General features: G+C 45.7%; 1 protein-coding gene across 1 annotated transcript in view; it reads left to right on the top strand.

Annotated features, from left to right (window-relative positions):
* The window catches only part of LOC106584683 (unconventional myosin-IXAb), a 307,526-nt gene that overhangs the window by 235,195 nt on the left and 50,913 nt on the right, over positions 1-21,418 (top strand). The window contains exons 15-28 of the mRNA XM_082968258.1: positions 193-309; positions 1,418-1,493; positions 1,745-1,882; positions 2,552-2,591; positions 2,845-2,967; positions 3,772-3,852; positions 4,210-4,378; positions 7,587-8,595; positions 10,468-11,850; positions 12,166-12,244; positions 15,149-15,550; positions 16,805-16,905; positions 17,206-17,312; positions 17,786-18,000. Of these exons, the coding sequence (XP_082824384.1) occupies positions 193-309; positions 1,418-1,493; positions 1,745-1,882; positions 2,552-2,591; positions 2,845-2,967; positions 3,772-3,852; positions 4,210-4,378; positions 7,587-8,595; positions 10,468-11,850; positions 12,166-12,244; positions 15,149-15,550; positions 16,805-16,905; positions 17,206-17,312; positions 17,786-18,000 (4,040 nt within the window). The remainder of the gene's footprint in view (positions 1-192; positions 310-1,417; positions 1,494-1,744; positions 1,883-2,551; positions 2,592-2,844; positions 2,968-3,771; positions 3,853-4,209; positions 4,379-7,586; positions 8,596-10,467; positions 11,851-12,165; positions 12,245-15,148; positions 15,551-16,804; positions 16,906-17,205; positions 17,313-17,785; positions 18,001-21,418) is intronic.

Below are 21,418 nucleotides of genomic sequence, written 5' to 3'. Positions count from 1 at the left end.
ATTATTACATGTTGAGCTTCCACATTAGGCTTCATCTCCTTCAGTTGCATGACATTGTCAAACTTTTCGCCAACTTAACACATGAATTATTCCTCTCTCTTCCTCTCCTTGTCTCTCTCTCTCTCTCTCTCTCTCTCTCTCTCTCTCTCTCTCCTCTCTCTCTCTCTCTCTCTCTCTCTCTCTCTCTCTCAGTGAATGATGCTGCTGTACCGTGTGTTGTCAAGAGCGTGGACAGCTTCAGCTTCCTCCATCACCCTGTGCACCAGAGGAGCCTAGAGATCCTGCAGAGATGCAAAGATGAGAAATACAGTAAGAAAACTCCAAGTCCCACAATGCTCTCTGCTACCCAACTCTCTTTTCCTGGGCTTACAAATAAGGAAGCAAACAATTAGCTAGTTCTGAAGGAACTTGTTCTCACTCGGTAAAAGTCCCAACTGTGTGATATTTCCAGCCGTTTTTGATCATTTAACACAGGGATGGGCTACTTTGATGAGGGGTGGATCTGAACTCGTCATGAGGGGCCGTAATTGCTCGTGGGTCTGCGTACCCAATTTTATAACTCATTTCCTGGAATTGTACACATTTTGCCATAAGGTAGAGAGAAATGTTTGCAGTTTTGAATATGATATCTGAGTGAGACTGACTAAAGTGACTATGGATAGATAATAAACAAAGTGTAGCGCAGCGTAAAAATGGGGGGGGTCAATGCAATTAGTCTGGGTATCCATTTGGTTAGCTGTTCAGGAGTCTTATTGCTTGGGGGTAGAAGCTGTTCAGAAGCCTTCTGGACCTAGAGTTGGCGCTCCAGTACCACTTGCCGTGTGGTAGCAGAGAGAACTTACTTGATCCAATATCTTGTTCTTACTTGATTTGATATCACCATTCCATAATGGAGTTGCATGTGTATCCCTCTCTCTCTCCTCAACTCTCTCTCTCTCTCCTCAACTCTCTCTCTCTCCTCATGTCTCTCTCTCTCTCCTTAACTCTCTCTCTCTCTCTCTCCTCAACTCTCTATCTCTCTCCTCAACTCTCTATCTCTCTCCTCAACTCTCTCTCTCTCTCCTCAACTCTCTCTCTCTCTCTCTCTCTCCTCAACTCTCTCTCTCCTCATGTCTCTCTCCTCATGTCTCTCTCTCTCCTCAACTCTCTCTCTCCTCATGTCTCTCTCTCTCCTCATGTCTCTCTCTCCTCAACTCTCTCTCTCCTCATGTCTCTCTCTCTCTCTCTTTCCTCAACTCTCTCTCTCTCCTCATGTCTCTCTCTCTCCTCATGTCTCTCTCTCTCTCCTAAACTCTCTCTCTCCTCATGTCTCTCTCTCTCCTCATGTCTCTCTCCTCATGTCTCTCTCTCTCTCCTCCTCAACTCTCTCTCTCCTCAACTCTCTGTCCGTCCTCCCTTCCATCTCTGTCTTGTACAGATATCACTCGAAAGAATCCCCGGACCCCCTTGTCAGACCTCCAGGGCAGCAACACACTGAAGGAAAAGCCCACCAGGTACCTATCACACTGTTTTATGGATTCTCAAAGCATAAATGTACTTTTTATGGATAAAAATGATCCCTATTGCTCCCTCTTCTTCTTTTTCACTCTTTCTTTCCCTCTCCCCCCTCTCTCTCTCTCTCTCTCTCTCTCTCTCTCTCTCTCTCTCTCTCTCTCTCTCTCTGTCTCTGTCTCTGTCTCTCTCTCTCTCTCTCTTCCGCTCCCTCTCCCCCCTCTCTCTCTTTCTGTCACTATCTCTCCTCTAGGGATGGTTATGGTGTGGGCTGTAACGGGCGTCGCTCCAGACAGGGTGGTCTGTCCTCCTCTGGCTCAGAGTTTGATGACGGCATCTTCTTCAACTCTACTAGCAGCAAGCTGCTGGAGAGGGCACAGAGCATCCTCATGTGAGTATGACTACAAAGTCAAATCAAAGTGTATCGGTCGTGTACACCGTTTTTGCAGACGTTATCACTGGTGCAGGGAAATTATGATGTTTCCAGCTCCGAAAATGCAGCAATATCTAGTACCACAATAACAATACACACAATCTAAAAGTTAAAAAGAACAAAGACATTAAGACAGAAATATTAGAAGTCTAGGACCCAGAGTCAGAGTGAGAATATAAATACAGCTACACCGAATGGACAAAACATTAGGAACAGAGTCCGGAATATAAATACAGCTACACCAACTTGGAGGAAACATTAGGAACAGTGTCCGGAATATAAATACAGCTACACCGAGTGGACAAAACATTAGGAACACATATACATCTAGGTGAATGGTGTGTATGGACAGTATACAGTATGAATAGAAAAGGTGTGTACAGCAGTTCGAGTCTGACCACGCACACTCAAACCATGATCAGCCAGTGTTCAATCCACGGTCAATGTGTGTCCATACTTTATGATTCTCCTGGTGGAGAGCACAGGGTGTAGAGTATTGACAAGTGTGACCATCACCATGAACACTCAAGCCACAGTCAGAAACCATGGACAGGCAGTGGTCAATGTGTGTTCATATACTGTATGTTCATTCTGTAGTATATCTGACAACCAATCTCTCTCCCACAGGCGGAACAAAAACTACAAGTCCAAGCCCAGCTTACCGAAGGTAAGGTCCTTACAAAGTCGTGGCCATTTTACACCTTGAAAGTACAAGTGCTTTTTCTCTATGGACATACGATCTATTCTAGGAGGAAATCTCAATAGTGAAGTAATGGATTACAGTGAATGTACAGAGCTTTATAGAGACAAGCATAGATGGACAGTAACAGTTTGGCCTTAGAAGAGGAATACTTCTGTGAATTCTTTGGAGTACTATATTGTCTGAACATGTTCTTATGGCGGTTCCTGTATCTGTGCAGCACCTGTTGGACGTGAAGTCTCTGAGGTACCTGAGCAGCGTGACCCTCCACGACCGCATCACTAAGTCCCTCCTCCTCCTGCACAAGAAGAAGAAAACCCCCAGCATCAGCGCCCAGTTCCAAGTAAGACTCCTCTCTCACCCTATAGTGGCAGGCTCTGGGTCCTTCATCTCTTCACAGCCCTCAAACCAATACCAGCACCCAATTCCAACACTCAGCTCCTACGTATCTCGAAGCATTTTGTGAAGATCTTAAGAATTGGACAGATGTCAAATAGAATATTTCTATAAATGAAAACATGTCACAGTGATGATCTCAGATCAAATGTAAGGGCAAGAGGTTGATTTGGAATGGAACATGAGTCTACTATAATAAATAACATGTGCTTTTATAATACTTGGTTTATTCAACATATTATGAGATGGCAATATGATGGGACACTAGCTAGAGCATGGCACTTACAATGCCAGGATAGTGGGTTCGATTCCCGGGACCACCCGTGTGTTAAATTGTATGTACGCGTGACTGTATTGTAAGTTGCTTTGAATAAAAGTGTCTGCTAAATGGCGTTGTTGTTATTATTGTTATATTATTATTATTATTGTTATATTATTGTTGTTGTTGTTATTATTGTTATTATTATTATTATTGTTATATTATTACTATTATTATTATTGTTGTTGTTGTTATTAGTATTATTGTTTTATTGTTGTTGTTATTATTGTTATATTATTACTATTATTGTTGTTAGTATTATTGTTTTATTATTGTTATTATTATTGTTATATTATTACTATTATTATTATTGTTGTTGTTAGTATTATTGTTTTATTATTGTTGTTAATATTATTGTTATATTATTATTTGTTATTATTATTGTTGTTATTATTACATTACTAATGCTGTGATGTCTGTTGCTGTGTGAAGGCCTCTCTCAACAAGCTGATGGAGACCCTGGGTCAGTCAGAGCCCTACTTTGTCAAGTGTGTCCGCTCCAATGCAGAGAAGGTACATTCAGATAACAGCTGCTGTAGGGACAGCTGATTCAGTTAGCTCAGATGCTAATGTCACAATGAAACCACTGAACAATGAAATTGTCTGTTAATTGCGTTGCCCGTTATAGCCAATTATACATTGTTTTAATCGTTCTTGGGTGTTTTAAATCTCTCTTTCCTTCTCTCGCTCTCTTATTATCTCTCTCTCTTACTCTGTCTCTCTCTCTCTCTCTCTCTCTCTCTCTCTCTCTCTCTCCCTCCCACTCTTTCTCTGTCTCTTTCACTCTTTCTCTCTCTGTCTCTCTTTCTCTCTCTGTCTCTCTTTCTCTCTCTCTCTCTGTCTCTGTCTCTCTCTCTCCATCTCTCTCAGCTCCCCCTGCGTTTCAACGATGCCCTTGTGCTCAGGCAGCTGAGGTACACAGGCATGCTGGAGACCGTCCGCATCCGCCAATCAGGATACGCCATCAAATACACCTTCCAAGTAAGCCCTCACACCAACCAATCAGGACACAGCATTGAAGTCACGGGCACAGATGATCGTAACAGACACTCCATACTGTGTATTACTTGGTTGAATGCACAGGATAAGAGCTTCTGCTAAATGAGTAAAATGTAACTGTAAAAATGTACTAGTCAATGGTCCTAGTTGTCATCGTTCAGTCCCACTGAACTGAATGTAGATGTCGTGATGTCACATCCATGCAGCCCTGGTCAACTGTAAGTGCTGTTATTGTGAAGTGGAAACGTCTAGGAGCAACAACAGCTCAGCCGTGAAGTGGTAGGCCACACAAGCTCACAGAATGTTACAGCCGAGTGCATAGCACGTAAAAATCGCCTGTCCTCGGTTGCAACACTCACTACCGAGTTCCAAACTGCCTCTAGAAGCAACGTCAAGAACTGTTTGTCGGGAGCTTCATGAAATGGGTTTCCATGGCCGAGCAGCTGCACACAAGCCTAAGATCACCATGTGCAATGCCAGGCGTCGGCTAGAGTGGTGTAAAGCTCGCCGCCATTGGACTCTGGAGCAGTGGAGACTCGTTCTCTGAAGTGATGAATCACTCTTCACCATCTGACAGTCCGATGGACTAATCTGGGTTTGGCTAATGCCAAACCTCAGCATTACAATTACATACTCTATTATCTAACTGACTGATCAATAGGGTTCGAAGACGAGTGTAGTGACGCAGGGTAGTAGCCAGTAGTGACTGGCTACCTTACGCTCCACATGAGAAAGAGGGGAAAATTGCTTTCCTGGAAGCCATATACTTTCTGGAAGGGATACTTGGGTCCCAGTAGAGAGAGTCCATCTGCAGTCCAAATCATTGTCGGACTGAACAAGAAACAAACCTAATCAACTCAGAACCTAGCGACAGACAGGCTAAAACCCTAATCATGTTTAGTCGAGTAATTGGCAAAACAATGATTATACACACCTGTCAACTGGCAATAGCCGTAGCCGTTTGAAAAGTTGAATATCTTTTTAGGTTAAACGTGTTTAAAGACAACCATTTCATTGTAGAAATAAACCTAAACAGAGAATTTAAATAGTCTCGCAAAGTGACTTTTTAAAAACTTTTTTTTACTCACGGCATATACAGTGAAGTCGGAAGTTTACATACACTTAAAAACTCACTTTTCAACCACACCACAAATGTATTGTTAACAATTGTTTACAGACAGATAATTTCATTTATAATTCACTGTATCACAATTCCAGTGGGTCAGAAGTTTACATACACTAAGTTGACTGTGCGTTTAAACAGCTTGGAAAATTCCAGAAAATGATGTCATGGCTTTAGAAGCTTCTGATAGGCTAATTGACATCATTTGAGTCAATTGGAGGTGTACCTGTGGATGTATTTCAAGTCCTACCTTCAAACGCAATGCCTCCTTGCTTGACATCATGGGAAAATCAAAGAAATCAGCCAAGACCTCAGAAAAAAAATTGGAGACCTCCACAAGTTTGGTTCATCCTTGGGAGCAATTTCCAAACGCCTGAAGGTACCACTTTCATCTGTACAAACAATAGTACGCAAGTATAAACACCATGGGACCACACAGCCGTCATACTGCTCAGGAAGGAGACGCGTTCTGTCTCCTAGAGATGAATGTACTTTGGTGCGAAAAGTGCAAATCAATCCCAGAACAACAGCAAAGGACCTTGTGAAGATGCTGGAGGAAATGGGAACAAAAGTATCTATATCCACAGTAAAACGAGTCCTATATTGACATAACCTGAAAGGCCGCTCAGCACGGAAGAAGCCACTGCTCCCAAACCACCATAAAAAGCCAGACCACGGTTTGAAACTGCACATGGGGACAAAGATAGTACTTTTTGGAGAAATGTCCTCTGGTCTGATGAAACAAAAATAGAACTGTTTGGCCATAATGACCATCGTTATGTTTGGAGGAAAAAGGAGGAGGCTTGCAAGCCGACGAACACCATCCCAACCGTGAAGCACGGGGGTGGCAGCATCATGTTGTGGGGGTGCTTTGCTGCAGGAGGGACTGGTGCACTTCACAAAATAGATGGCATCCTGAGGCAGGAAAATTATGTGGATATATTGAAGCAACATCTCAAGACATCAGTCAGGAAGTTAAAGCTTGGTCACAAATGGGTCTTCCAAATGGACAATGACCCCAAGCATACTTCCAAAGTTGTGGCAAAATGGCTTAAGGACAACAAAGTCAAGGTATTGGATGGCCATCACAATGCCCTGACCTCAATCCTATAGAACATTTGTGGGCAGAACTGAAAAAGAATGTGCGAGCAAGGAGGCCTACCAACCTGACTTAGTTACACCAGCTCTGTCAGGAGGAATGGACCAAAATTCACCCAACTTATTGTGGGAAGCTTGTGGAAGGCTACCCGAAACATTTGACCCAACTTAAACAATTTAAAGGCAATGCTACCAAATACTAATTGAGTGTATGTAAACTTCTGACCCACTGGGAATGTGATGAAAGAAATAAAAGCTGAAATAAATCATTCTCTCTCATATTATTCTGACATTTCACATTCTTAAAATAAAGTGGTGATCCTAACTGACCTAAGACAGGGAATTTTTACTAGGATTAAATGTCAGGAATTGTGAAAACTGAGTTTAAATGTATTTGGCTAATGTGTATGTTAACTTCCGACTTCAACTGTAAATACGGCCTACTGCTAATTTAGAAATGTTATTCTCTCGGGCCGTTAAATAGATTTTTGTTCGGTAGCTGTGTTCATTTGTTTCAGTCTCCACAAAGAAACTGTGGGTTGAGTTTGACTGTAGAGGGAAGTAGTCAATTTAAAGTGAGTTGTTCACAGAGAGTTTATTTTAGCCAGTCAAACATTCAGACACTGTGTTTTGTCAAATATCTGACGGGATATCCATATTAACCTGTCATCGTATACGGAATAACAAACGTATTGCGTTCCAACAACTTCTATCAACTTCTATATCTTATTAACATATCTCAGTAGATGTTTACCCACTGGAGGTCTTTCTGGGATATATTCAGTTCACATGCAAATTGTGCCTTAAAGGGTCAGTTTTTCATTTTTCAAGCTTTTCCTTACCTCGAAAGGATTCTCGACACTACTCCAAAACTCCAAAACCACTCACATGCAATTAATTTCAACTTATACTTCAAAGATAACACCCCAGTCAATAAACAATTCATTTCAACTTATACTTCAAAGATAACACCCCAGTCAATAAACATTCTCAGTTTTGCCACAAATATGACTTCATACTTGAAATCACTTTGTTAATTCATATTTCTCAATTCTCTCCTCTCCAAAGCGGTGGTGGAGGGGCTGCCTGCTCAGACAGTCGGAGGCTGCAGTGGACTCAGCCGTCCAGGAGGAGGAAGCAGTGGACCCAGCCGTCCAGGATGAGGCAGCAGTGGACCCAGCCGTCCAGGAGGAGGAAGCAGTGGGCCCAACCGTCCAGAAGGAGGCAGCAGTGGACCCAGCCATCCAGGAGGAGGCAGCAGTGGACCCAGCCGTCCAGGAGGAGGCAGCAGTGGACCCAGCCGTCCAGGAGGAGGCAGCAGTGGACCCAGCCGTCCAGGAGGAGGCAGCAGTGGACCCAGCCATCCAGGAGGAGGCAGCAGTGGACCCAGCCGTCCAGGAGGAGGCAGCAGTGGACCCAGCCGTCCAGGAGGAGGCAGCAGTGGACCCAGCCGTCCAGGAGGAGGCAGCAGTGGACCCAGCCGTCCAGGAGGAGGCAGCAGTGGACCCAGCCGTCCAGGAGCAGGCAGCAGTGGACCCAGCCGTCCAGGAGCAGGCTGCAGTGGACCCAGCCGTCCAGGAGGAGGCAGCAGTGGACCCAGCCGTCCAGGAGGAGGCAGCAGTGGACCCAGCCGTCCAGGAGGAGGCAGCAGTGGACCCAGCCGTCCAGGAGGAGGCAGCAGTGGACCCAGCCGTCCAGGAGGAGGCAGCAGTGGACCCAGCCGTCCAGGAGGAGGCAGCAGTGGACCCAGCCGTCCAGGAGGAGGCAGCAGTGGACCCAGCCGTCCAGGAGGAGGCAGCAGTGTGCCTGCAGGCATCGTGGAGGGGCTACAGGCAGTGCAGGCAGTTCCTGCAGTGGCGGGACTCTGCCCTGATAATACAGAGGCGCTGGAGAAACTGCAGCCAGCACAGGGCTCTGGCGGCCATTACGGTGCAGACAGCCTGGCGCGTCTACAGAGAGAGAGCCCACTACCATAGGACACGTGGTGCAGTTATGCTGCTACAGGCAGCATGCAGGGGCTACATGGCACGCCTGAGGTAACTAGGAGGGATAAACATTTCTATTTTATGATATACACTGAGTATACCAAACATTAAGAACACCTTCCTAATATTGAGTTGCACCTCCTCCCCTGTTGTCCTCAGAACAGCCTCAATTCATCAGGTCATGGACTCTACAAGGTGTTGAAAGTGTTCCACAGGGATGCTGGCCCATGTTGACTCCAATGCTTCCCACAGTTGTGTCAAGTTGGCTGAATGTCCTTTGGGTTGTGGACCATTCTTGATACACACGGGAAACTGTTGAGAGTGAAAAACCCAGCAGCGTTGCAGTTCTTGACACAAACCGGTGCTCCTGGCACCTACTACCATACCCCGTTCAAAGGCACTTAAATATTTTGTCTTGCCCATTCACCCTCTGAATGGCACACATCCACAATCCATGTCTCAATTATCTCAAGGCTTATAAATCCTTCTTTAACCTGTCTCCTCCCCTTCATCTACACTGATTCAAGTGGATTTAACAAGTGACATCAATAAGGGATCATAACTTTCACCTGGATTCACCTGGTCTGTCTGTCATGGAACAATGTTTTTCTTAATGTTTTGTATACTCGGTGTACATAAAGATGGACGATATGGATTTATATTCTAAATATGATCAAACATAGTGTAACGGGTTTGACATGAGGTTATTGTTTGTTAGGGGTACCAGGTAGGTCGTGCTTACCAGAGAAAATATTGATTTCTCCTTTTTTGTTTGTGAGGGAATGAGCCCCATCTGGTCTGTCAAATCTACACCAATACAAAGGCCTCATGTAAAAGTCAGTATGGAAATATACTTTTGCAGAAACCCTTAAAACATTGGAAATAACTTCAAAACAACTGTATTCTTTTGCGTTGGTTATATATATATATAAAAAAAAGATATATATATATATATATATATATATTTATATATATATTTATATATATATTTAAATACTTTTTTTTAAATTATCACCCACATAATAACATCACAGCACAATGATCTCTGGTTCCTCAAGAAAGTCCCGTACCTCAGGCCTGAAAAGACTCCTGCCTGGTAAAGGAGTTCATATGAACTCAAGTGACCTCAGTCACGCAATCTTTGCCTCTTCACAAAGTGTAGCTTGAAACCGGTCTCAATCATACAATCAGAATCTCAAGGTCTTTTACCACACAACAATAAAAGGTTACCAGAACTCCCAGTAGTCTTCACCAACCACTGAACACAACCCAACACGGTGGAAATCCCACTAAAACAAAGTCAGTCAATCAATCCAATCCGCCAACAGATCTCCTGCAGAGAAAGGCCAGTTCCTGCAGTGGCGGTACTCTGTCCTGATAATACAGAGGCAGTGAAGAAACTGCAGCCAGCACAGGGCCCTGGCGGCCATTACGGTGCAGAACAGCAAAGACCAACTGAGATGTTTAGTCCCAAAGGAAGAAGTGAGAGGATCTGATCCGGGTTAATCTGGAGAAGAAGAACACTTTATAAATACAACAAAACATTCGGAGTAAAGAAGAATACTTCCTCATTCACCCCACTGTCACGCCCTTTTGCTCAACTGACGCTATCTATTTAATGGGGAATTAAAGGGCAGGCGCCTCATGTGCAGGAGAAGCACTGAGACGGTTCAGACAAATTCAGGGCCGTCACAATAGCTCTAAAAACACCTGATTCATGTAGTTATAATTGGTTAAAGAAAAACACATTAAGTGTGTTTTAGTGCTGGGCTGGAACAAAAGCTTGCATACCCTATTGTTCCCAGGTTCAAATTATTAGCCTTTCCATACACTGATGAAGAACACATTGGAGAAGAGTAGGAATGGAAGGTAGATTTGCTTTAAGCTGTGTTTGCTTACAGTTTGACTCCCTGTTTCCTATAGATTCACTGAACTAAAAGAGCAGAGTCAGCAGGAAAAGCAGTTGCTCAATGGACAAAGTAGCCCCACCACAGAAGAAGAGAAGGCAGATAGGACCATGGGCCTGGATACGGACATCTCGGAGGACCATGTCGTAGAGATCACCCACGACCATGGCATCCAAGATGTCTCCACTATCTGGCCTACTGAAGACTCTAAGGAGTCTAGGTGGAAGTGTTTGGTGGAAGAGGATAGAGAGAGCGAGAGAAGACCGTGTATAGAGGAGTCCAGCAGACAGAGTATAGAGCCCAGCAGCCACAAGACACGGGCCAAGAGACAGAATCGGCGTATGAGGGAGCTGGAGCAGACCCAGTTCAGCCTGGAGCTACTCAAGGTGCGGACCCACAGAACGGGAGGGACTCTGCCAGAAGAGGAGACCCATGTACCCCCGTGTCCGGACAGCATTTCCTGTCCCCTGGACGACCACCAACACCACCGGCCCTCCTCCCCACACCTTGGCTCCCCTGATAGCCACGGGAGCATTGAGCTGCTCGACACCTCCATAGACATCAAGGTGGAGGCGGGAGGGCCTGGTAACCCCGGTTGCCATGTTAACCAGTCAGCGCCGCTCCGGACTTCTTCCCAAGAGGGATCGGTCAGACCAGGGTCTCCCATTCACACCCCTACAGAGTCCCAGTCCCCGGAGCACCCGGAGGTGGTAAAACAGAATGATCTGAGCCCCAGGGCGGAGGAGCTACTGCCCCCTATCAAGGAGGTGGTGACGGGTGCTACGCGAGCCACCTTCTACATCCCCCCTGAGGACCAAAGCAGTGAGCCCAAGCCTAAGCAACAGAGCCCCAACAAGCGTGTGAAGGAGAGGAGAGAGTCCACCTCTCAACGGCCCGTGGTGGTTGTCATCAGTATGCAGAAGGAGACCCTGCTGGACGAAGGGGAACTGCGGGCGGCAATAGCCCAGGAGAGTGCACTCCAGATGGGTGTAACCGCCGCAACATTCTCCCCTACACCCATCGCTGGCCTGGAAGTATCAGAGAAGGCCCAGCCGTCCAGGACTGTTACCAAACCTCCGAGAGACTTAGCTGGGGTCGACATGTCTAGCTTGGCGCCCTCCTCCAACTCCAGCCATGGCCTTTGTCCTTCCGAGGTAGATATCCAGATAGTTCTGGAGCCCAAGGCCCCCGCTGGCGAAGTCCCTCCCAGCCAGCAGGGGAGGAAGGCGGGCAGGCCAGCGCAGGACAGCTGGGTCTCCACCAACAGTATCCTGGAGAGCAGGGAAGCAGCCTTGGCATCACAGAAGAAGACTCTGACCAAGACCGTCATTGTCAATATGACTGAGAAGACCCCCACCAACATCACGTTCTCCCCCCGACACAAGCTCCCCTTCTCCAAGTGAGTGTTGTGTTGCTGTAACGTTGCTTTGATGTTGCTGCTCATTCAAAGCTTTGTTGTTCATTTGTTCTCTCAACACTAGCTTTATTTTTTTTCACTGACAGACAATGTGTACAAATTAACACTTTCATTTCAATAAATGACCACTAAGTTGTTTTCTTCTTCTAAATGGTCATAAAAATATTTCCTATTTTTGTTATTTTTCATTGTCTTGTACAGCAACAACATTGTAAAACACAGGAAAAAATATATTTGAATATGTAAGTACATTTGAAAGTGTACAAAGAGATGTAATGTCTTGTGACTGTATTGTAGGTCTGATAAGGACCTGGTGAACCAGGAGTGGTCGTTGGCCTCTGTCTCTAGAGCCACCGCTGGACAGACCGCCAGAGAGGTGGGTTAACACAATACACTACCCCAAGGAAATACACACACACACACACACACACACACACACACACACACACACACACACACACACACACACACACACACACACACACACACACACACACACACACACACACACACACATTGTGCATGTAAGTGTGTGCTTGTATAGTAAGTTAAATGTGTTATTCATTTGTGTCATTCAAACTGTCAGTGTGTCTCTAAGTGATATCTACTTACACTATACAGTGCATTCGGAAAGTATTCAGACCCCTTGACTTTTTCGACATTTTGTTACGTTACAGCCTTATTCTAAAATTGATTAAATCGTTTTTTCCCTTCATTAATCTACATACAATACCTCATAATGACAAAGCAAAAACATGTTTTAAGAACATTTTGCAAATGTATACAGAATAAACAACGAAAATATCACATTTAAATATTCAGACCCTTTACTCATTACTTTGTTGAAGCACCTTTGGCAGCGATTACAGCCTCAAGTCTTCTTGGGTAGGACACTACAAGCTTGACACACCTGTATTTGGAGAGTTTCTCCATTCTTCTCTGCAGATCCTCTTAAGCTCTGTCAGGTTGGATGGGGAGCGTCGCTGCACAGGTATTTTCAGGTCTCTTTAGAGATGTTCGATTGGGTTCAAGTCCAGGCTCTAGCTGGGCCACTAAAGGACATTCAGAGACTTGTCCCGAAGCTACTCCTGCGTTGTCTTGGCTGTGTGCTTAGGGATGTTGTCCTGTTGGAAGGTGAACCTTCGCCCCAGTCTGAGGTCCTGAGTGCTCTGGAGCAGGTTTTCATCAAGGATCTCTCTGCGCTTTTCTCCGTTCATCTTTCCCTCGATCCTGACTAGTCTCCCAGTCCCTGCCGCTGAAAAACATCCCCACAGCATGATGCTGCCACCACCATACTTCACAGTAGGGATGGTGCCAGGTTTCCTCCAGATGTGACGCTTGGCATTCAGGCCAAAGAGTTCAATCTTGGTTTCATCAGACCAGAGAATCTTGTTTCTAATGGTCTGAGAGTCCTTTAGGTGTCTTTTGGCAAAATTCAAACGGGAGATGTGCCTTTTACTGAGGAGTGGCTTTCGTTTGGCCACTACCATAAAGGTCTGATTAGTGGAGTGCTGCAGAGATGGTTGTCATTCTGGAAGGTTCTCCCATTTCCACAGAGGAACTCTAGATCACTGTCAGAGAGACCATCAGGTTCTTGGTCACCTCCCTGACCAAAGCCCTTCTACCCCAATTGCGCAGTTTGGCCGGGCGACAAGCTCTAGGAAGAGTCTTGGTTCCAAACTTCATCCATTTAAGAATGATGGAGGCCACTGTGTTCTTGGTGACCCTCAAAGCTGCAGAAATGTTTAGGTACCCTTCCCCAGATCTGTGCCTCAAAACAATCCTGTCTCGGGGCTCTACAGACAATTCCTTTGACCTCATGGCTTAGTTTTTGCTCTGACATACACTGCCAACTGGTGTGTGCCTTTCCAAATCATGTCCAATCAATTGAATTTACCACAGGTGGACTCCAATCAAGTTGTATAAACATCTCATTGATGACCTATGGAATCAGGATGCACTTGAGCTCAATTTCGAGTCTCATAGCAAAGGGTCTGAATACTTATGGAAATATGGTATTTCTGTTTTTTTTTTTTTTATAAATTAGCAAACATTTCTCAACCTGTTTTGTCATTTAGGTACTGTGTGTAGATCGCTGAGGATTTTTTAAAATCCATTTTAGAATAAGGCTGTAACGTAACAAAACGTGGAAAAAGTCAAGGGGTCTGAATACTTTCCAAACACTGTATATAAAAAAGTATGTGGACACCCCTTCAAATTAGTTAATTAGGCTATTTCAGCCACACCTGTTGGTGACCAGTGTATAAATCAAGCACACAGCCATGCAAACTCCATAGACAAACATTGACAGTAGAATGGCCTTACTGAACAGCTCAGTGACTTTCAACGTGGCACGTCATAGGATGCCACCTTTCCAACAAGTCAGTTCGTCAAATTTCTGCCCTGCTAGAGCTGCCCCGGTCAACTGTAAGTGCTGTTATTGTGAAGTGGAAACGTCTAGGAGCAACAACGTCTCAGCCGAGAAGTGGTATGCTACACAAGCTAACAGAAAGGGACTGCCGAGTGCTGAAGTGCGTAGCACGTAAGAATCATCTGTCCTCGGTTGAAACACTCACTACCGAGTTCCAAACTACCTCTGGATCAACGACAGGACATAACTGTTCGTTGGGAGCTCCAGCTGCACACAAGCCTAAGATCACCATGCGCAATGCCAAGCGTCGGCTGGAGTGGTATAAAGCTCGCCGCCATTGGACTCTGAAGCAGTGGAAACGCGTTCTCTGGATTGATGAATCCCGCTACCTTTCCCAATGTATAGTGTCAACTGTAAAGTTTGGTGGAGGAGGAATAATGGTCTGGGGCCTTTTTTTCATGGTTGTGGCTAGGCCCGTTAGTTTCAGTGAAGACCAATCTTAACGCTACAGAACACAATGACATTCTAGACGATTCTGTGCTTCCAACTTTGTGGCAACAGTTTGGGGAAGGCCCTTTCCTGTTTCAGCATGACAATGCCCCCATGCACAAAGCGAGGTTCATACAGAAATGGTTTGTCGAGATCGGTGTGGAAGAACTTGACTGGCCTGCACAGAGCCTTGACCTCAACCCCATTGAACACCTTTGGGATGAATTGGAACGCCGACTGCGAGCCAGGCCTAATCACCCAGCATCAATGACCGACCTCACTAATGCTCTTGTGGCTGAATGGCAGGAAGTCCCCTCAGCAATGTTCCAACATCTAGTGGAAAGCCTTCCCAGAAGAGTGGAGGCTGTTATAGCAGCAAAGGGGGGACCAACTCCATATTAATGCCCACGATTTTGGATTGAGATGTTGGACGAGCAGGTGTCCACATACTTTTGGTCATGTAGTGCAACACACACACAAATTGTCCCAGTCACACATACATCATTCCACTCCACCCAGACTCACACACACACAGACATACACACACACACACACCATCCCTATCTCCCAACACATACCCAGACCACTGACGTGTTTTGGTGTGTGTGTGTGGTTGTGCAGGTGTGCCGGCCCGACCCCAAAAAGAAAGCCCGTATGTCTCGAACCCGCTCCGACTTCCTGACCCGCTGTAACTCTGAGGGGACGGGTCAGTCGGACGATGACGAGACATTCTACACCCCCGTCCTGTCCTGTACGCTGCCCCTCCTCTCCCGATCCTCCGAGGGGGTTGCCCAGCCTGTTTGTCACACTGTCTCCGAAATGGTAAACGTACCATATAGGGTCCAAGCTACCCCCCCCCCCCCTCGGAACTCCCCCCCCCCCCCCCAGAATTTTTATTTTCTCTCTGGGGGCCAGGCTTACTAGCCGGGAGGGGAATCTTTTAACACAACTAACCCCACTGAACTTAACTAGCTTCCTTCACCTCGGTTTAGTATTTAACTACTAGATAGAAACAGGTTTCTGTCCTTCCACTTCTTTTCTGATGCTGAATATCAAAACACTGCGGTCAAGCCTCTTCTAGGAATAGTTTGTCTCAAAATACTTTACAGCAACTGAAAGTGGTAATCTGTGTTTCCCTCTGGAGAGAATAATCACCCATCGTACACACAGTACCCCTAACCAAAAAGCTGCTTTTAGTTTATGTAACGCGATTTATGTGAAACAACTTCCAGAGCTCTCTGAAATGAGATGTTCTGGTCCCCCTTTGGTCAGTTCAGAGTCATGATCAGAGACCTCTATGTTGAGAAATGTGTCTGTTTTTTCTTCATGTGTTTTGTTATATTGTATGTGTTTGATGTATTTCTGCAGGGCTCATCTGTAAAATAGAACCAAGCATCAGTATGACTTCCTGTCAAAATACAGGTTCAGTAAAAAAAAGAAAAGTATCGGGAACAGGAGAAATGCCATGTCACTCTCCTCTAAACCTGATCTCAGAACTGTTAGGGCTGTCTTGCAAACTCTAATGGCCATCGCAAACAGATCTGGGATCAGGCTAGTGCAACTAGTCATAGCCAGGAGAGCAGTCAGTAATGCATGCGGGAACCTTTAACCCAGTACCATTGACACACCATTCTATTTCCCCTTCCACGTCTTTCTGAGCATGAGCTCTCTCTCACCCACTCATATCTCTTCTAGTTTTGTCGTTTTAACAGAAAATATGTTTGTACTGTCTATGTCTGTATGTCTACTGTATGTCTCAATATGTGAGTATGTCCGTTTGTTTGTAGACTGTTAGTTGTTGTTTTGTGCAGACGGAATGAGTGATGCGATAGGAACGTGCACATATTGGATGTATTTCTGTGTTCTGACATTAAAGTCTGATATTGCACTGCCCACTAGGCAAATGTATATTCTGTCTCAAATGGGACTCCTCTCTCACCATCTTTTCCCGTTTCAGGATATGACTAAAAAAAACATGGAAAAATAGCCCGAGCCTTTGATGCCAAGTCATTGAACATTGAAAATGTTGCGCTGTCATATGTTGGGTAATAAAAGACTTCCCTTCCGTTCTCCCAGGCTACTCACAAGGAAGTGCAGAAGGACATCCATAAGACCATGTCTTCAAGGGACCTGGGAAAGGTAGCAACGCTCAGGAAGACATCCAGTCAGGATGGAAGGTAGCTTCTCTCTCCCTCCCTCCCTCCCTCCCTCCCTCCCTCCCTCCCTCCCTCCCTCCCTCCCTCCCTCCCTCCCTCCCTCCCTCCCTATAGCCCATACTGGGCGGCAGGTAGCCTAGTGGTTAGAGCGTAAGGTTGCTAGATTGAATCCCCGAGCTGACAAGGTAAAAATCTGTCGTTCTGCCCCTGAACAAGGCAGTTAACCCACTGTTCCTAGGCAGTCATTGTAAATAAGAATTTGACAAGGGTACTAGTCTGTTAACACAGGTGTCTTCTAAGCTGTGTGACTGTGTGTTGCAGCAGAGTACGAGGGAAGATACGGTTCTGGGGCAAGGCCAAGCACGCAGAGAAGAAGCTGTCTAGAGACAAGCAGCAGTCCACACAGAGAGACAGCACTGACAAGATAGGTAAGACACTTTGTCGTGCTTTACCCGGAGGGGTTGGGAAGAAGGACAATAAAGTTCTGTTGTATTTCATAACACTGGACATGTGATATTAGGTTACACTGCGGATTTCTCATCTCAACAATAAGACGAAAAACTAATTATGAACTTGGGTTGAATGCTGATTGGTTGACAGCTATGGTATATCAGACTGTATACCACGGATGTGACAACATTTATTTTTACTGCTCTAATTACGTTGGTAACCAGTTTATAATAGCAATAAGTCACCTCGGGGGTTTGTGATATATTGCCAATATACCACGGCTAAGGGCTGCATTCAGGCACTCCGCAATGCGTCGTGCCTAAGAACAGCCCTTAGCCATGGTATATTGGCCATATACCACACCCCCTCGGGCCTTATTGCTTAAATAGAAAACCCAAACAATTGTCTTCACTCCATCCCTACTATATCTTTATGACCGTGGCGGGTTCAGACGGAACAACGTCTCCCCCCAACAGTCCCAACCTGATGGGGACCAGGGGACGGGAGACCAAGGAGAACAAGGAGCCCTCTCCCAAAGTGAGGCGGAGGCGCAGCGTCAAGATCAGCAGCGTGGTCCTAGAGCCTGCCCAGTGGGGGAACGACGCGCTGCACATCCTCACCAGCACCAACGACTACAGGAGCATGAACGACTTCCTCATGAAGAAGGTAGGTACAGGCAGGCAGGCAGAGGGAAACAGAGACAGGCAGGCAGGCACGGGCGGGCGGGCAGGCAGAGGGAAACAGAGACAGGCAGGCAGAGGGAAACAGAGGCAGGCAGGCAGGCAGGCAGGCAGGCAGAGGGAAACAGAGACAGGCAGGCAGGCACGGGCGGGGCGGGCGGGCGGGCGGGCGGGCAGGCAGGCAGGCAGGCAGGCAGGCAGGCAGGCAGGCAGGCAGAGGGAAACAGAGACAGACAGGCAGAGGGAAACAGAGAGACAGGCCTGCCTTAATCAACATCCACATCTTACTACACCTGTGGTCACCAACACAGCAGTACTGTATTGTACTACACCAGTGGTCACCAACACAGCAGTACTGTATTGTACTACACCAGTGGTCACCAACACAGCAGTACTGTATTGTACTACACCAGTGGTCACCAACACAGCAGTACTGTATTGTACTACACCAGTGGTCACCAACACAGCAGTACTGTATTGTACTACACCAGTGGTCACCAACACAGCAGTACTGTATTGTACTACACCAGTGGTCACCAACACAGCAGTACTGTATTGTACTACACCAGTGGTCACCAACACAGCAGTACTGAATTGTACTACACCAGTGGTGACCAATCAAGATCACTTTCTGATTCAAAATGGAGGCTGAGATCTACCGGTCAGAATTATTTTGAAACATGACTTAAATATGTAAGCCTGTGCAACATGAACCAATTAAAAACAGTTCTGTAATATTATTATAATAATATGTAGTTTTGTATTACTTGTGAGGCACAGCTGAGTGAGCATACAGTGAAATAATTAGCTTTATTTTATTGGGCTGATGGTGCCTGCATCAGAGGGTCTGTCTCTCGCCGTCGGACCGTCCCTCTCCCCCCTCCTCCGACACTGAGGGGGGATACCGTCTTCCAGCTGATGGTGAAACTCGAGTCGCACCGCATTACTTCTGCCTCATGCACAAATTCATGTTGTTACTCCTATGAACAGAGAAAGTGAAATATTCCTTTATATATATATATATATACTGCTCAAAAAAATAAAGGGAACACTAAAATAACACATCCTAGATCTGAATGAATGAAATAATCTTATTAAATGCTTTTTTCTTTACATAGTTGAATGTGCTGACAACAAAATCACACAAAAATAATCAATGGAAATCTAATTTATCAACCCATGGAGGTCTGGATTTGGAGTCACACTCAAAATTAAAGTGGAAAACCACACTACAGGCTGATCCAACTTTGATGTAATGTCCTTAAAACAAGTCAAAATGAGGCTCAGTAGTGTGTGTGGCCTCCACGTGCCTGTATGACCTCCCTACAACGCCTGGGCATGCTCCTGATGAGGTGGCGGATGGTCTCCTGAGGGATCTCCTCCCAGACCTGGACTAAAGCATCCTCCAACTCCTGGACAGTCTGTGGTGCAACGTGGCGTTGGTGGATGGAGTGAGACATGATGTCCCAGATGTGCTCAATTAGATTCAGGTCTGGGGAACGGGCGGGCCAGTCCATAGCATCAATGCCTTCCTCTTGCAGGAACTGCTGACACACTCCAGCCACATGAGGTCTAGCATTGTCTTGCATTAGGAGGAACCCAGGGCCAACCGCACCAGCATATGGTCTCACAAGGGGTCTGAGGATCTCATCTCGGTACCTAATGGCAGTCAGGCTACCTCTGGCGAGCACATGGAGGGCTGTGCGGCCCCCCAAAGAAATGCCACCCCACACCATGACTGACCCACCGCCAAACCGGTCATGCTGGAGGATGTTGCAGGCAGCAGAACATTCTCCACGGCGTCTCCAGACTCTGTCACGTCTGTCACATGTGCTCAGTGTGAACCTGCTTTCATCTGTGAAGAGCACAGGGCGCCAGTGGCGAATTTGCCAATCTTGGTGTTCTCTGGCAAATGCCAAACGTCCTGCACGGTGTTGTGCTGTAAGCACAACCCCCACCTGTGGACGTCGGGCCCTCATACCACCCTTATGGAGTCTGTTTCTGACCGTTTGAGCAGACACATGCACATTTGTGGCCTGCTGGAGGTCATTTTGCAGGGCTCTGGCAGTGCTCCTCCTGCTCCTCCTTGCACAAAGGCGGAGGTAGCAGTCCTGCTGCTGGGTTGTTGCCCTCCTACGGCCTCCTCCACGTCTCCTGATGTACTGGCCTGTCTCCTGGTAGCGCCTCCATGCTCTGGACACTACGCTGACAGACACAGCAAACCTTCTTGCCACAGCTCGCATTGATGTGCCATCCTGGATGAGCTGCACTACCTGAGCCACTTGTGTGGGTTGTAGACTCCATCTCATGCTACCACTAGAGTGAAAGCACCGCCAGCATTCAAAAGTGACCAAAACATCAGCCAGGAAGCATAGGAACTGAGAAGTGGTCTGTGGTCCCCACCTGCAGAACCACTCCTTTATTGGGGGTGTCTTGCTAATTGCCTATAATTTCCACCTGTTGTCTATTCCATTTGCACAACAGCATGTGACATTTATTGTCAATCAGTGTTGCTTCCTAAGTGGACAGTTTGATTTCACAGAAGTGTGATTGACTTGGAGTTACATTGTGTTGTTTAAGTGTTCCCTTTATTTTTTTGAGCAGTGTATTTTCAAAAACACAACCGCTTATAATAGGAAAGCCTATCAACACACTTTGCTATTTATTAATCGAAGCTGCAGTGCCGATTTCAGTGTGAGTGGAGAAGCGCATGACCTGGACTCTGGACTCTGATATTATTATAGATCAGTGATCTGGACTCTGATATTATTATAGATCAGTGATCTGGACTCTGATATTATTATAGATCAGTGACCTGGACTCTGGACTCTGATATTATTATAGATCAGTGATCTGGACTCTGGACTCTGATATTATTACAGATCAGTGATCTGGACTCTGATATTATTATAGATCAGTGACCTAGACTCTGGACACTGATATTATTATAGATCAGTGATCTGGACTCTGGACTCTGATATTATTATAGATCTGTGATCTGGACTCTGATATTATTATAGATCAGTGATCTGGACTCTGGACTCTGATATTATTATAGATCAGTGATCTGGACTCTGATATTATTATAGATCAGTGATCTGGACTCTGATATTATTATAGATCAGTGATCTGGACTCTGATATTATTATAGATCAGTGATCTGGACTCTGATATTATTATAGATCAGTGACCTGGACTCTGATATTATTATAGATCAGTGACCTGGACACTGATATTATTATAGATCAGTGATCTGGACTCTGATATTATTATAGATCAGTGATCTGGACTCTGATATTATTATAGATCAGTGACCTGGACTCTGATATTATTATAGATAAGTGATCTGGACTCTGATATTATTATAGATCAGTGATCTGGACTCTGATATTATTATAGATCAG

The sequence above is a fragment of the Salmo salar genome, chromosome 23 (assembly GCF_965601325.2).
Source record: "Salmo salar chromosome 23, fSalSal1, whole genome shotgun sequence".
Taxonomy (NCBI): domain Eukaryota; kingdom Metazoa; phylum Chordata; class Actinopteri; order Salmoniformes; family Salmonidae; genus Salmo; species Salmo salar.
This window is presented reverse-complemented; position numbering and strand designations above follow the sequence as displayed.